The sequence below is a fragment of the Chroicocephalus ridibundus genome, chromosome 3 (assembly GCF_963924245.1).
Source record: "Chroicocephalus ridibundus chromosome 3, bChrRid1.1, whole genome shotgun sequence".
Lineage (NCBI taxonomy): Eukaryota > Metazoa > Chordata > Aves > Charadriiformes > Laridae > Chroicocephalus > Chroicocephalus ridibundus.
In genome coordinates, this window is record NC_086286.1 from 55,824,393 (window position 1) to 55,838,011 (window position 13,619).

General features: G+C 39.8%; 1 protein-coding gene across 7 annotated transcripts in view; it reads left to right on the forward strand.

The window, feature by feature from the left end:
• Positions 1 to 13,619, forward strand: part of UTRN (utrophin) — a 391,112-nt gene that overhangs the window by 247,770 nt on the left and 129,723 nt on the right. For all 7 annotated transcript variants that reach the window (XM_063329232.1, XM_063329233.1, XM_063329231.1 and 4 more), the window contains 2 exons: positions 7,372 to 7,544; positions 12,935 to 13,091. In XM_063329232.1, the coding sequence (XP_063185302.1) occupies positions 7,372 to 7,544; positions 12,935 to 13,091 (330 nt within the window). The remainder of the gene's footprint in view (positions 1 to 7,371; positions 7,545 to 12,934; positions 13,092 to 13,619) is intronic.

Consider the following 13,619-nt stretch of genomic DNA (forward strand, 5'->3'; position numbering starts at 1 on the left):
TACAGAAGCAAACTTTGGAGCTAATGAGACATACTGTTTAGTATGCCACCAGCATGATTTCTTCCAAAAGTAGTAATAGTAACAGCAAAAGCATTTGTGACATGATTTCTTCAGTGTGTAGATCACTTGCTCCTCTCCTGCCCCCAGTCTGTCAGCTGGGCTTCACTCTTCTCTTGTGGTTGCTGCTGGTGCCTGTAAAGATTAGGACACATGTTGGACTCTTTGTGGTGCTTCGTGACATGGTTAAGACAGAAGTTTTGAAACCAATGTTTCTAACGTTTTTTGAACAATACAAGCCCTGGCATTTGCAAATTCCGGGCTCTCCCCTGTGATTTTGAATAGTCCAGTGTCTTATTTCCTCTCAAAGGAATTGTTCGTAGCAATTCTCAACAAAAACAAAACTTCCAGGTCTCACATCTCTGCTGTATTTTATAGCTTGAAGCTTACTGTGTCGTTTTGTTGTCTACTGTGCTGAAATTTGTAACACGATGTAGGAGGATGCTTTGGTGCTGGAGAATAAAGTTAACATTAGTTGGTGAACTTCAACCACAAATTCTAATCTGTGCTTATTTAGCAAGTTTCCTTTTTCTTTTTTTTTTTTTTTGGAGCAAGTTCCTCTCCTCCTTCCCCTGCTTCATCTCTCCCTCTCGTGAATCCCCACACACCCATCCTGTTCTTCCTAACTGAGAAGCTTGCTGCCAGGAGAAACAGCATTATGAGAGTGATCCTGGCTTGCAAGCTACTTTGAGCTTTCTAGATTCATTAATATATGTTGCAAGGAGAGAATTATGAGAGCTGTTAATGTGGTCGTAATGCAGAAGCCAGATGGCATTTGCAGAAGCTTGCACGGCACTCCCTTCCTATGCAAAAGCAGAGTCACATTACACTGGAGTGGGCAGGGCTGCCGTGGCTTTGTTCAGTCGCAATTATGTGACTGCTGGAATTAGTATTAATGGATTTGTGATGCCTGCCCCTCAGATGTTGAGTCGATGCCATGTGATGGAGCCACAGAAGCTGTGGAAGGCAGGCTGGCTTTCTCAGCCATCCTAAGTGCATCATCATTCTTGTGATGAAATGAATCCTTACCCATATCATATGTCACCTGTTAAGGTACTATCCATTAAATTTAAGTGCAAGTCAAGACAGCTTTTTGGAATCTCGAAGTGTCAGTGCAAGGCTTTTGGTAGTACAAGCACTTGAAAATTCGATGTGAAAAATATCCCAAAGTGGTTTTTCCTCAAAAAAGTTGTTTTTCTTCCTGAAATATCTGAGAGCTTAAGTAGTAATTAAATTTCTGTCATATCTAAAGCCAATTGCTTTGATCTTATACTATAGTCCCAGTGGCTGTAGTGATACCCAGTGTGGTCTGTGTGTGACACTTTAGAGAGGTTTAATGTCTGTCTTTATACACACTTCTGCCACTGGTGGATTTATTATAATGGCAATTTTGCCCAAGGGTTTTGCACGTGTACTGCTTTTCTGAATGTGCATTCATTACAAACTGATTGCTTAACAGCAACTGCCACTGCAGGCCTCCGAAACAGCAGATGGGATGATCCTTTCTAAAGACATCACTGTCCTCTGGCACCAGAGGAGACACTCCCTGGATAAGTACCTAGATTCTTCAGAGACTTCTTTTTTTTTTTAACTGTCTCTTTTTACAGCAGCATTCCTCTCTCCCTGCTCCCCCTAGCATTTGTAAGGGAGAGAGCAATAAAAATCCTGTTTCCCTTTCACAATGGCCACTTTCATATGCCTGTATCATGCGCTAATTCTTTCTCCCTCCTTAAGAGTCATCAAAAAGTTAAAAGCTCAGAGTGAAGCAGAGGCTAAAGGGAACATCTGACACAGCAGTGTTCCCAGAGGCAGTTGGCAGCAGCAGGTAAAATGTTTCTGGTTCAATATAGACTAAACAATCTGCTATTTAAAAAAAAAAAAAAAAAAATTAAAAATCCATTCCTTTGCTACCTGCTGTGAGACCTCAAAGAAAGGTGTTCTGGCTGATGCCTGTGGCTTTACAGTTATGTCATTAGGTTGGCACTGACGTTTTTGTTCCAGCTGCTCAAGCTGGAAGAGTTTTCTGCAGACATGTTGGTGAGCAGTCATCCATCACCTTTATTCCTGACCTCTAAAAGAGGCAAGTGCAGCATTTCTGTAACTATATCATCGCTGACTTGAACTTTGTCAGTGAAGGCAATGGACAGTCATTTTTGTGGGACTTGCAATTCCCTGTACCTGCACCAAGTCTGCTGTCCTGTTCCAGTGACAGGCATGGTTTGTACTGAGTGGAAGTGGAGTGGAAGTACAAAACTGTCCTAGCAAAATAGTCCGGGGTAACCTTTGCTGGGGAAAATGAAATTCTTTAAGCCATTTTGCATCCATGAGGAGTCAACCTCAGTCCTACTAACTCCTCCTAAGATCTGCATGTGGTTCAAAAGCCACGATGGTTTGCCTGTTGTGTGGCTTGTACCTGGGGATTAAAATTATGTAGAAATCTGTGTGCCAACACAAAATGCTGCCAGTCTTGTGGCACAGCATCAGCATTGGACCTGCACGTCCGTTTCTTACAAGCCATGAGTAGTTTGTGTGCCATAACTTGCCATCCCTGCTCTGTGGTCTGATCTTTATAGAAATTCTGTGGAATTCTTTTTCCTAATAAACACAAAAATAGTTAAAAATTGGGGTGTAATACAGAATTTCACTGTATATAGTGGGTTTAAAAACAATGGAGTAAAATGTTGGTAAGTCCTATGTGTAACTGTTTTAAAAAACCCCGTGAAGTTATGATTTGGTGCAGAATGCTATTGACCTTTTTTTCATAAGAGACTAAGAAGAGTTTTGTGTCATGTCATATATAGTAAAAACTTGATTAAGGGATCTTGATAATAGAATCTGTAATGTTATAGGAACATCTGTTTATTTACCTTACAGAAAAGAATAACTTCCCTGTTTTAGATCTTTGTGTTATAAAGCTGAAGTACGCTAGAATTCTTAACGGAGAGAATGGAATAGAGTAACATTTTGCATGTTATGAAATGCATTGTTTCTTCCACTTTAATTTTGGTGTGGAAATGTGGAGGTTTTTTTCCATCAGTCATGTTTTTATCTTCAACAGAAGGGTTTGGGCCCTTTAAAGAGGAAAATATTTTGCCTTTGTTAATGGCAACGTACCAATGAAGACGGTATAAACAAAAAAAATCTGAAAAAAACATGAGTGGAAGTGAATATGCTGACAGCTTCGGGGGTTGCAGAGTGAATTAGAGGCCCTGTGGACTCATTCAGAAAGAAGGCACTAGAATACCCATCATCATGGGAGTGCTATTGGTTTGGGGTTTTGGGGTCTTTTTAAAGGACCTTTTTTGTCTTCATAAGGACAATTTTGTCTACTGTTGTAACTGTTTAAAATATCCTTGCAGTCTGTAAGGAGGAAAAAAGGAAAAAGCAGTTTGATAGCTGATTGACCTTGGAGTTGGAGTCACAAAGTTTGGTTCCATTAAAATCTTTTTCATATATTTTCTTTTACCCTGGGCAAGGCACTCTAGTCTGCCTTGGGCTGTTCCAGTAGCAACTCCAACTGGAGTCAGCTACGTCTTTGGGTCCTTTTCAGAACTGCCATCTATAGCGTTATTAGTGTCGCATACCATATTTATACACTCTTTAAAGACACGTGCTCTTCAATTGTGATTATATGATGATTTAGTATTTTATTTAATTGAAGCTTAAGCAAGAAGTAGGCTTCTTATTATGGAGACAAGCTTTAAAATCAGATCTAAGCTAAGATGAAGGCTTGAATCCTGCAGGTAAATCATCTGCCATGAGAGGGGTAAAGAGTGAAAGAAGCAAAGAAGTCTAAGGTTCAGAATGGAGATAAGGGGATTTTGAAATCACCAGACCAAAGTGGAAAAGACAGGCAGCGGTTTGATCTTAATTCTTAAAAGGAATTTAAGGAAAGTGCTAATCTTCTAATAGCCTGGCTAGGGTGAAGTAGATATATAAATGTCAACCTAGTTATTTCTTCTCTTTTCTATCTTTCAAAACTTTGAAACCTGCACCTTGATTTATATATAGGATGAATTCTTTCCTGGAAGACCTTTCTTTTAATTTAGGACCTGCAAGCACTTGGGCATGGAAACAGATCTGTGGACCTCGTACCAATCCAGTTTAACAGATATGTGCACATAAATATTTGCAAAATTAGCAAAATATGGCATCTCTATAGTAATACCTCCAAAAATTAAGTTGATAAAGCTATATAGCTACAGTTTAAGACCTATGAATTTCTGCTGGCAAAAAATCCTTCTCTGTTTGCAGTGTTCTTCCTTTCTTCCTTTCTTCCTTTCTTCCTTTCTTCCTTTCTTCCTTTCTTCCTTTCTTCCTTTCTTCCTTTCTTCCTTTCTTCCTTTCTTCCTTTCTTCCTTTCTTCCTTTCTTCCTTTCTTCCTTTCTTCCTTTCTTCCTCCCCTCCCCTCCCTTGCACTAGGAGAGCACTCTGGCCCACATCCCCTTTGCATTGGGCTAGGAACGACAGTGTTTCATGACTGTGACACCCTCCCCCCACCCCCTTTATATTGCAAAAGGAACAGAATTTTTTTTCCCCCCTCTTCTCCTGCACCCTCCAGTATGTTGGCTCTGTGACTCTGGATATGGGAGCTTCCTTGTGATAATAGGGAAATGTTTATAATTGCTTTTAAAGTACTGAAAAATGGAAATTGGATTAACTCTTATTAGACTTAATCCTAGTTGGGGCCTGAGCAGGGATAATCAACTTTTTTCATTCCTTTTTTGTCACTTAGAGGACAATGGAGAAGAATATGGAGAATCAGTGACTGAGAAAAAGGCAGGAGAAAGAGAAATAATACATCAGGAGGAACATGAATTGGGATGTGTACAGAATGGATAGGGTTCTTTTTCCCCACTTTGCAATAAGAAATTCTAAGGAAGGGTAACCACAACATGTTTACAAATCTCATAAGAATTGAAAGATTACAATAACACAGTCAGTAAAGGAGATTGCTGCAATTGGTACCAATTGATAATAATCCTGGGACGAGATGGGAGCCCATCATCCTTGTTAGCCTTCCAATAGAGGACAATACTTAAATAAAAATCTTCAAGATCTTTTATATCATTATTGGGGGATAACTAACTTAATGTGTCTACCTGTTGCCATTAGCCATCTTTCAAATCCCACCTTCCTGGTGCATTTCTTTGTGTGCATGTTGATGTGGGACATGTATTTGGATTTCTCTCTCTCTTTTTTGAGGGCTGTGATGCACTGGCATTCCTTAACTCTAATATCAGTCCTGTCAGTTTATCCATCAGCTGGCAGTGCTTTTTTTCCTGGAAAATAAATCAGAAAAGAGAAAGGGAAGTTAATTAGCAAAGTTGATTCTTTGAACTGAGCTGTCACAACATGGCCATGACGGATGGAACTCAAGAATGGGAACAGCAGATTTACTGTGCTTTAATCAATGTAATATGACTGGCAGACACAAGAATCAAGCCCATTTTGAAGGAAACATTTTTAAATAGGCATGCTTAAGTATCCTTTCAAATGTTCTCAATAGATTCAGAATGAATATTTGATTACAGAATGGAAGATCAGAGATCATTTTGTTTTCAACAGATTTTTCTTTTGTAACCTTAAGGAGGCATAGAAATGGATTTGACATGGCCAGACTTCTGTAGCACAGATTAGTGTGCAATTAAAATTGTAACTGCTGTATGTGGTTTTATCTCCTGGTGTTTGGACCCGAGCTGGTTTTCACTGGGTCCGCTTGCACATTGGAGGCATAAGGACAGGAGCTGCAAATGTTTTCAGATAAGCATCTGATTTAACTGATGACTATGCTGTCTTATTTGGGTTTGTTGATTATCAGACTCTTCCGTTTCCCTTTTTCATTTTAAAGGCCTTGCTTGTATCTATTTTCAGAATGGTGATTTTTATCAGGATAGTTTAAAGACAGCAACAGTGTCTTTTTATCTGTTTTAAAGTAGTGAGACTCAGGGCAAAGAATAGGTAGTTGTCCAAGGTCACACAGTGGTTCATCTAGAGAGCCAGAGCTTCACATGATGCTCCCCTCCCTCTCTTGCCCCCTGCCCCTTTTCCCTTTCTGCCTCTCCTCCCCCCACTTCTCCAACTGTATCCTTACCTCTTTTTGCTTTCTCCCCTAGCTGAAGAAAGCTTTCATGCGGTCTCAGACTCTTAGCTACTTTTCCACTGTTTCCACCTATCAACTGTTGATGAGCAAACAGCCATTCTAAGATGCAGGACGACATCTTGAGGATGGGGAGGTACAAGAGGCCCCTCCTTTCCTGCTCCTGGGAACAAATGGAGATTACTGAGGAGTCTGGAAGCATAAAAACCTTTAAGGGATTTCAGTTATTGAATTTATTCCTTTGCAAAAGAAGTTTGTTTACATCTACATCAAGTTCCTGTCTCAATCTTTTCTGATTAATCTGTTTCAAACAGCCAGTAAACCACCTGGCTCTCCACGTGTTTACACTGATCTACTAGTGTATAGACAGACGTATGGGTGCTAGAAAGCATTGGTGGTGATGCAGGAAGTTTTGTTTGCTCTTATAATGTGTTTTAAAAATAATAATGTGCTTCGTTAGACGAAGACAACATATGTAATGTGTTTCCTTAGGCAGAAGGTAGATCGGAGAATAAATTAAATTTAATTTCTAAGGGGAGGAGAAATGAGTAAGCTGAATTGAAATCACAAGCACTTCTTTTTCTTTTCAGTATTCACTATGAAATTTGGATTATAATACATCCTGCTGTTTTATGTCTACCTCTCCATATATTGCAGGCAATGTTGTGCAGTCGTTTAATTGTAAAAATGGGCTTGTGGTAACTGTAGTAGTTTAGCTGTAGTTTAAGGATGTAGGTTTTAGTTAAAAGCTTTCATTGCATATGACTGTGTAGAGTTTGAATTTCACTGGGATGTGTGAAGTTTCTGCAGTGTTTTATTTCAAAAAGGAAAGAGACAATTTCTGCAATTTCTGAGCAGGAAATGATTTCTAGGGCATTTGAAAATGCTGCACTGTGTGAAATGCGTGGGAGAACAGTAGACCTACTAGTTACCTTCAATGCTGCAAAAACATGCAGAGAACTTAGTGTTTATAGTTCTACATCCTGTTTCGCAGTCAAGGATGACCTTCAAACTCCTCACACTTAAGAAATCTAGACCTTTTATAATGATGTTAATAGGGTTGCAGGTTTTCCCCTCTGCATCTCTTTTCGGAGTCACCCAAGAAAGTCAGACTATGTACTCTGTCCTGGTGCTTCGGAGAAGTAATGAGAGTAAGCTCTTCCTTCCTTTATTTAGAGAACTAAGATGTTTGGACTTTCTTGCTGATATTTCAGGACATCCAAGCTGAGATTGATGCCCACAATGACATCTTTAAAAGCATTGATGGAAACAGACAGAAGATGGTGAAAGCCTTGGGAAACTCTGAGGAAGCTGCCCTGCTCCAACACCGGCTTGATGACATGAACCAGCGCTGGAATGACCTGAAGGCGAAGTCAGCTAATATCAGGTAAGTAATAAAAACCTCCAGACATGAATGGGTCACAGCTGCTATCTCCTAAAAGGCTTGAGAAATATGACGACGGCATTGCAGTGAAATTGCCATTTTCTTCTGTAAAGGACCCCTGAGTAAAAATATAAAAACTTGGTGCACTTGCTCACCATACACGCTTAACTACTTGTTCTTCTCTCTGCAATCTTTTTGCCAATCTATACAGAAATCTGCAGAAAGTATGTTGAATCTTTCCTTATTGTAAATTGATAGCAATGTCAATGAATTAATTCTGTGAACCTACAGTTACTGTTAGGAGGAATCAGGGGTTTGTTGTTGGGTTTTTTTTTACCACTGAAATGAAAAAATTTATAGGACTTGCATCTTAAGTATCTTGGTCCATACTGGTAGTAAATTTTTTTTTAATTGATGCTTATTCAATTAAGAAATGTTTTAAAATACATATTAATCAAGAAATGCATTTTAAAATTTTACATTTTGCTACCCTACCAGTGCCAAGCTCACTGACTGTTGAAGTGGAGTCATTGTTAAAATCTTTGCCATCTCATTTTGGATGTAGGTATTACCATATTCATTAATATGAATACAATTCCACATTTAAATGAATTACATAGAAAGAATTTCCAGAGCTTTTAGTTGCAAGTTCTTGCTTGTTGAATAAAGGAAACTGTTCTTTAATAGAACAGAACAATGTGAAGCATTCATATGAATTTTCTGAAGGCCAGAAAAATTACTTGAGCTTGGAATTCAGGCATAGGAGTTTGAAAGAGTGAGATAGAGGGGAAAGTGCGACATTTACTTTTCATCTTCATTTATCCTATCAATAACCTGCTAAACAGTTAAGTGAAATGGGTAAATCAGCTCCATGAAAGCCCACAGGCAGAGCTTGAACCAGAGGAACCAAGCAGTTTGGTGTGGGGGCTTGCAGAGACTGGCCCCACCATGCAATTAGTTTAATGCAAGAGCTATTAAACTTGGGCTATTATGAGCTCTACTCACAAATAAGTCAATGTGAGAGGAAGACAAAAACATGCTCATAAGACAATAACTTAGCAACTGTGGAGTTCTAGCAAGAACAATTCAGTTGCTTGGCCTTTCCTGGTGTTGATCATAGTTTGGGGGAAATTGATGGCCAAAAAAAAGGACCATCAAGCCATTTACCCTGGCCAGTTCTGAGTTCCAATGCAGCAATACAGAGACAGTGATTGTGCAGTGAATGCTCAAAAAAGTGGGAGTACCAGCTCTTCTGAATACGGACCCATCTTTTCACTCTGCATAGATATGTCACGTGCATCCCACTGGGCAGCATTAATGTTTGCAATGTTTGTGTTACTCTGCTGGTACCTGCAATGCTGCAGAGCTGCATGTCACTGATCTACAAGTAGAAGATAGGCAGGGAAGAGAATACTGAAGCAAATATGAGAGAAGTAAATTAACCTTTCAAATCTCAGTCGCCACTGAAAGGAGTGTAGCATTTCTGAGTTCAGGTATTTTGCCCTGTTCTTTGATTGCAGTTTACTTTTCTAACTCATGCAGGAGTGATGAAAGCCTTCATAGGGAAATAACAAAGCATAGAACTGATATGAAGTCAGTGTGTTGATGTAGCTGTTTGTCTTCAACTTTTGTTTTCTTGCTGTACCTTATTTCAAGGATGAATTGGAAAGCAAAACCGTATGGATGAGTCTTGTGAGAACAGCATATAACCGTGTTAGATGCCAGGACTGATGATTGGAAAATCTGATTGTTTTGTTATGGGGTTTAGCTTTTGGGATAGTGCTTCTAAATTAAGGTTTCTCTGAGTTTTTAGAATATTTTCAGCTACATGTACATTTTGATTATGTTGATTTTTAGTTGCTGAAGGTACTGCTCTCCCTTAAGGACAGTATGAGTTTTTCTTTCTTCATTCCTCAGAGCTGACGATGCTAGTCACTGCATTGACTTTACTTCCCTGCTGCTGTAACTGAAGGGAGTTCCAAAGTGAAAAAGCAGCACTCTTGTGACCTATTTTTGAATACATGGAAACCACTTAAACCTGTACTTGCACTGACCTATGACATCACCTGAGAACACTATACCTCTCCTTGAAATTACTTGTAGAATTATACATGCTTCTTTCTTTTTCTCTCTTTATTATCTTATTCCCAGGAAGAAAACAAAGCTGCAGATTTGTGCAGGTCTGCCTTTTAAAGCCAAATGTTTAGGAAAGATTTTTTTTCTCCTGGGGCAGGAGGTACAAGGGTGTCAGTGTTTGGAGGAGGGTGGAGGTAAAAGTATGGGAGAAACAGAAAAGGTTTCTCTATATTTAGACCACCCACCAATCTTTTTTATTCCATATGTTCCCTTGTTGCTCAGCAGGAAAAGTGTTACCTCCGTAGCAGAAGCAAAAGCTGAGGAGGTCTCCAGCTGTGAAGAGAGCCTCTCAGGGTCAACAGAAGGGGAGTTATGTCAGAGTTGCTGTTCCTCTGGATGATTTTATTCAGCCTGGGTGGAGGGGGGTGCTCTCAGTCTGGTCAGCTGAGTTGGGAGCATCTGTGTTTTTCGGGTTCATCCAGGATTCCCTTAGGAGTCCTTCTGAATACGAGGTGCTTGATGCTGGGGAGTATTGTTGCTCCAACCACTGCTCAAAACCAGTCATCTATAACTGAGCTGTATTTTTATCAGAGTAGATTCTTAAGCCACTGCTTGACCTGGTGAATCCCTGGAGATTGCCAGTTCATTTGTCACAGGAGCACAAACACCTGAAGCTTTGTTTGCAGGTTGTGTATTGGTAGAAGTACCGATTGCAAAACAAAGGCCAGAAATCCTGTCTTTGAAAGCAAAGAAGCCCAAGAAACATTTCAGAACTTCATCATAGTTTATCGTCTCTCTTTGATAATGTCTGTATGACAAATGTAAATGTGATACTAAAAGTTTACACTGAAATGCACGTTGGAGCATGCCTTTGTTCCCTTGCTCCTGTGCAGCATTTGCTTTGAATGGGGTTTACTGAATGCATGTGTCTCCGCTCCCAAGGAGAATTGAATGCTTGTGTCTACTCTTCAGCTGTTGCTGCTGCTGCATCTCGCTTTTGTTTTCAGTATTGCTTCTGATAAGATTGGAAGGGAAAAATCCAGGCTGATGTGATATGGTTTCCCCTGTGTATTTCTTTTCCCACTAACGTCTTTCTGACCTTTCTCTCTTGAGGTTAGCTCGCTCTGTGTTCAGAGAAGAATTTTAAAGTCCCTGTCGGTGTAGTCCATTTCCTCCCCACTCCTTACTGCTCTACACCCACAAGTTTAGTTTGCACTGGGCTTTGAAACCATGTGCTAGTGATATTTCGCTACTGTCATTAATCTGTCATGCACATGGGTAATCATTAGTGGTAAATTACAATGCATTTAATCTAGTATCATATGCCACTTCATTTGTGTTAATATCAAATCAGTTTTTTCACTTAATATTATTGCACTGTATGTTAAATTAACAGTGAGTCATCCTTAAATTGTCCTTTAACTAGTTGCAGTTTTTTTCCCACCCTTACAAAACTCCGATTCATTTTGTGTACAAAATAATAATTAGAGCAGAATCTCGAAGCCTTAGAGAATGCCAGTTTTTAGAGGTGAGAGCTGCTTAAATGTGCTAGATACACTAATAAATCACAATGAATAGAGATTTCACTATCAAATCTACAGAAAGCCATAGATCTGAACATTTTAATTGTGTTTGCTTCTAGAAATTCATGAAGATACTTTATTTTTGTAACAATCTGTGAGTCTAACAGCAAAACTGTAAATTCAAATGCGGGCTGCCTTGGCTTAGATGAGAGGGCAATGTCTCTCCTCTGTCTGTTTAATAGGAAGAGTAACTCTGTTTTGACTTAGGGAAAGGAGGGCTGGTTCTCGGTACCTAGCACCTGAGGGTTACGTATATGCAATGCTTTGCAGCTTGGTGTTTCTGAGGGCATTTTTGATGAGATGTCAAGTTAGTTGTGAAAAGGAGAAGGTACACATTGTACGTGGACCACCCTGTGCTATTGGGAGCGTGCCCTTGTGTGTGGCTGAGGGCTTCAGGTGCCAACTATAGTGAATGCTCCAGCTGTGAAGCAGGTACCTTGTGCACTAACTTGCTGGAGAGTTAGTATTGGAAGAACAATACAACAGGAAGAACAAGCTGGTTGCCTTGAAAATATTTCTGGTTAGCGAGTATTAAAGAACTAAAACGAGACCAGGAGAGAGCTGAGACAGTACGTTTCACTCAGGAGCTGCTGGTCTGCAAACCAAGGGCGGCAGGATGCTCTTCCCTGGTACGCATATAACTGCAAATGCGATAGCTTGCTTGTAATTCACTGCAGAGCGGGATGCTGGCTCAGCTGTTTAGGCCTGGGCTATGAGCAGCTGGCTTGAATTCAGTGTTGAGAGAATGGTATCAGTGAGAGCAATAAGGGACAATAGAAACCGTGATGCACAAAACTATAGGCAGTAAAATGTCGCTTCTAGCAAGTAGTTACACTTTTTCTTTTTCCCCAAGTAGTTACCTAAGTGTTTTCCTGAATGGAGTGAAGGAGAATAGGTTCCTTTTCCTAAAGCTAGTTTGTCCTTTTCAAAAATGCAATATTTTTTTTTCCTTTATATCTTCCTCCCCTCATACACTTACTGACTGCTTTTTGGGTTTTTGCTTATAAATTGTTGTTTACTGGTATAAAATAGTACATGCTGGTCTCAAATGAATCCATAACACAGGATGACTGCCGTAAAAGAAGGGCAGCTGTCGAAGATTTCCCTGCAGCTGTGTAGGCACTGCAGGGAGAAGCCATCAAGTCAAGGTATTTTTGAAAATGATAGAAAAGGATGTTGTGGAATCTGGGGGGTTTGTCAGTTAAACTGAGGGACAGATTCACTGTGTTAATTATCTAGTAGCTCACCATCGACTAAAGATGATGTATTAAATAACCCGTGTCGCTGATATTTTCAGCAGCACAGGCAATTTACTGTTGATCACTGCTGGGAGAACTTGTTGCTTTCGCTGCTGGAGTCAAGGTCCCGGCATGAGAGAGTTCGGTTTTGCAGTGCTTTAGCTCACAGAATGACGCTTGTACTTCATGCGCTGCAGTGGTGGAGTCACAACAAAATACAGCATTTCTTTATGTTGCTTACATGTGCAGTGTTCAAGGTTTTGGATAAGTTAAAGCATCAGCTACGTCTTTGTGTTTCCCCATTTTCCCTCTGCTTATTTTGATTTGTTGTGCAAAATGTTTTGAAGTAGAGGTTTTTTTTAACACAGAGTTGCTTTTCAGTTAAACACTTGAAACATTCCTGTCTCAATGATGGAGCAATTTTTTTTTATTTATTGCACTCCCCTGCTGGTTTTGCTATTCAGGGCTTTAAAGATGCTTTAATGTTGTTTCACAGGGCTCACTTGGAGGCCAGTGCAGAGAAATGGAACAGACTGCTGACGTCCCTGGAAGAGTTAATCAAATGGCTGAATGCGAAAGATGAAGAACTAAAAAAGCAAATGCCCATTGGAGGGGATGTTCCAACCTTACAGCAACAGTATGACCACTGCAAAGTAAGTTGCTTAGGCTTTATAGATAAATATGCTACTGCGAATAACAGAACGAAGAAAATTTGAGTACAGGAGAAATTATGAACTAGTGCCTAATCTCTAGAAAATAGCTATAGGTCTCCACCCTTTTTGCTTTGCTTCCCCACCTTGCCCAGTAAAGCACAACTGTGGTACTCTCTATGAAATTTTATCTAAAGGATTTCTGATACATGTGTTCAGTCCAAACACATTTTTTAATGTTTACTGATGGTTTTTGGATTCCTAACAGGTAGTACTGCTATTCTGCTGTTTTACTCTAAGTCAAATCAAGTAAGGCACACAAAAATAAGAACTGAACAAGAATTGTGAAAGCATTGTTGAATGTAAATTCAGTAAAATTATGTAAGTGGCTTTCTACGTGTTACTAAATTGACCAGTAATAGCAGCCCCCCACCCCATGCAGATTTATACTGCAAAGATGACTCAAAACCATTTCTGACAGCTAAAACTTACCTATGCCTTGTACTGTTGTAACTATAACACGCTATTCCA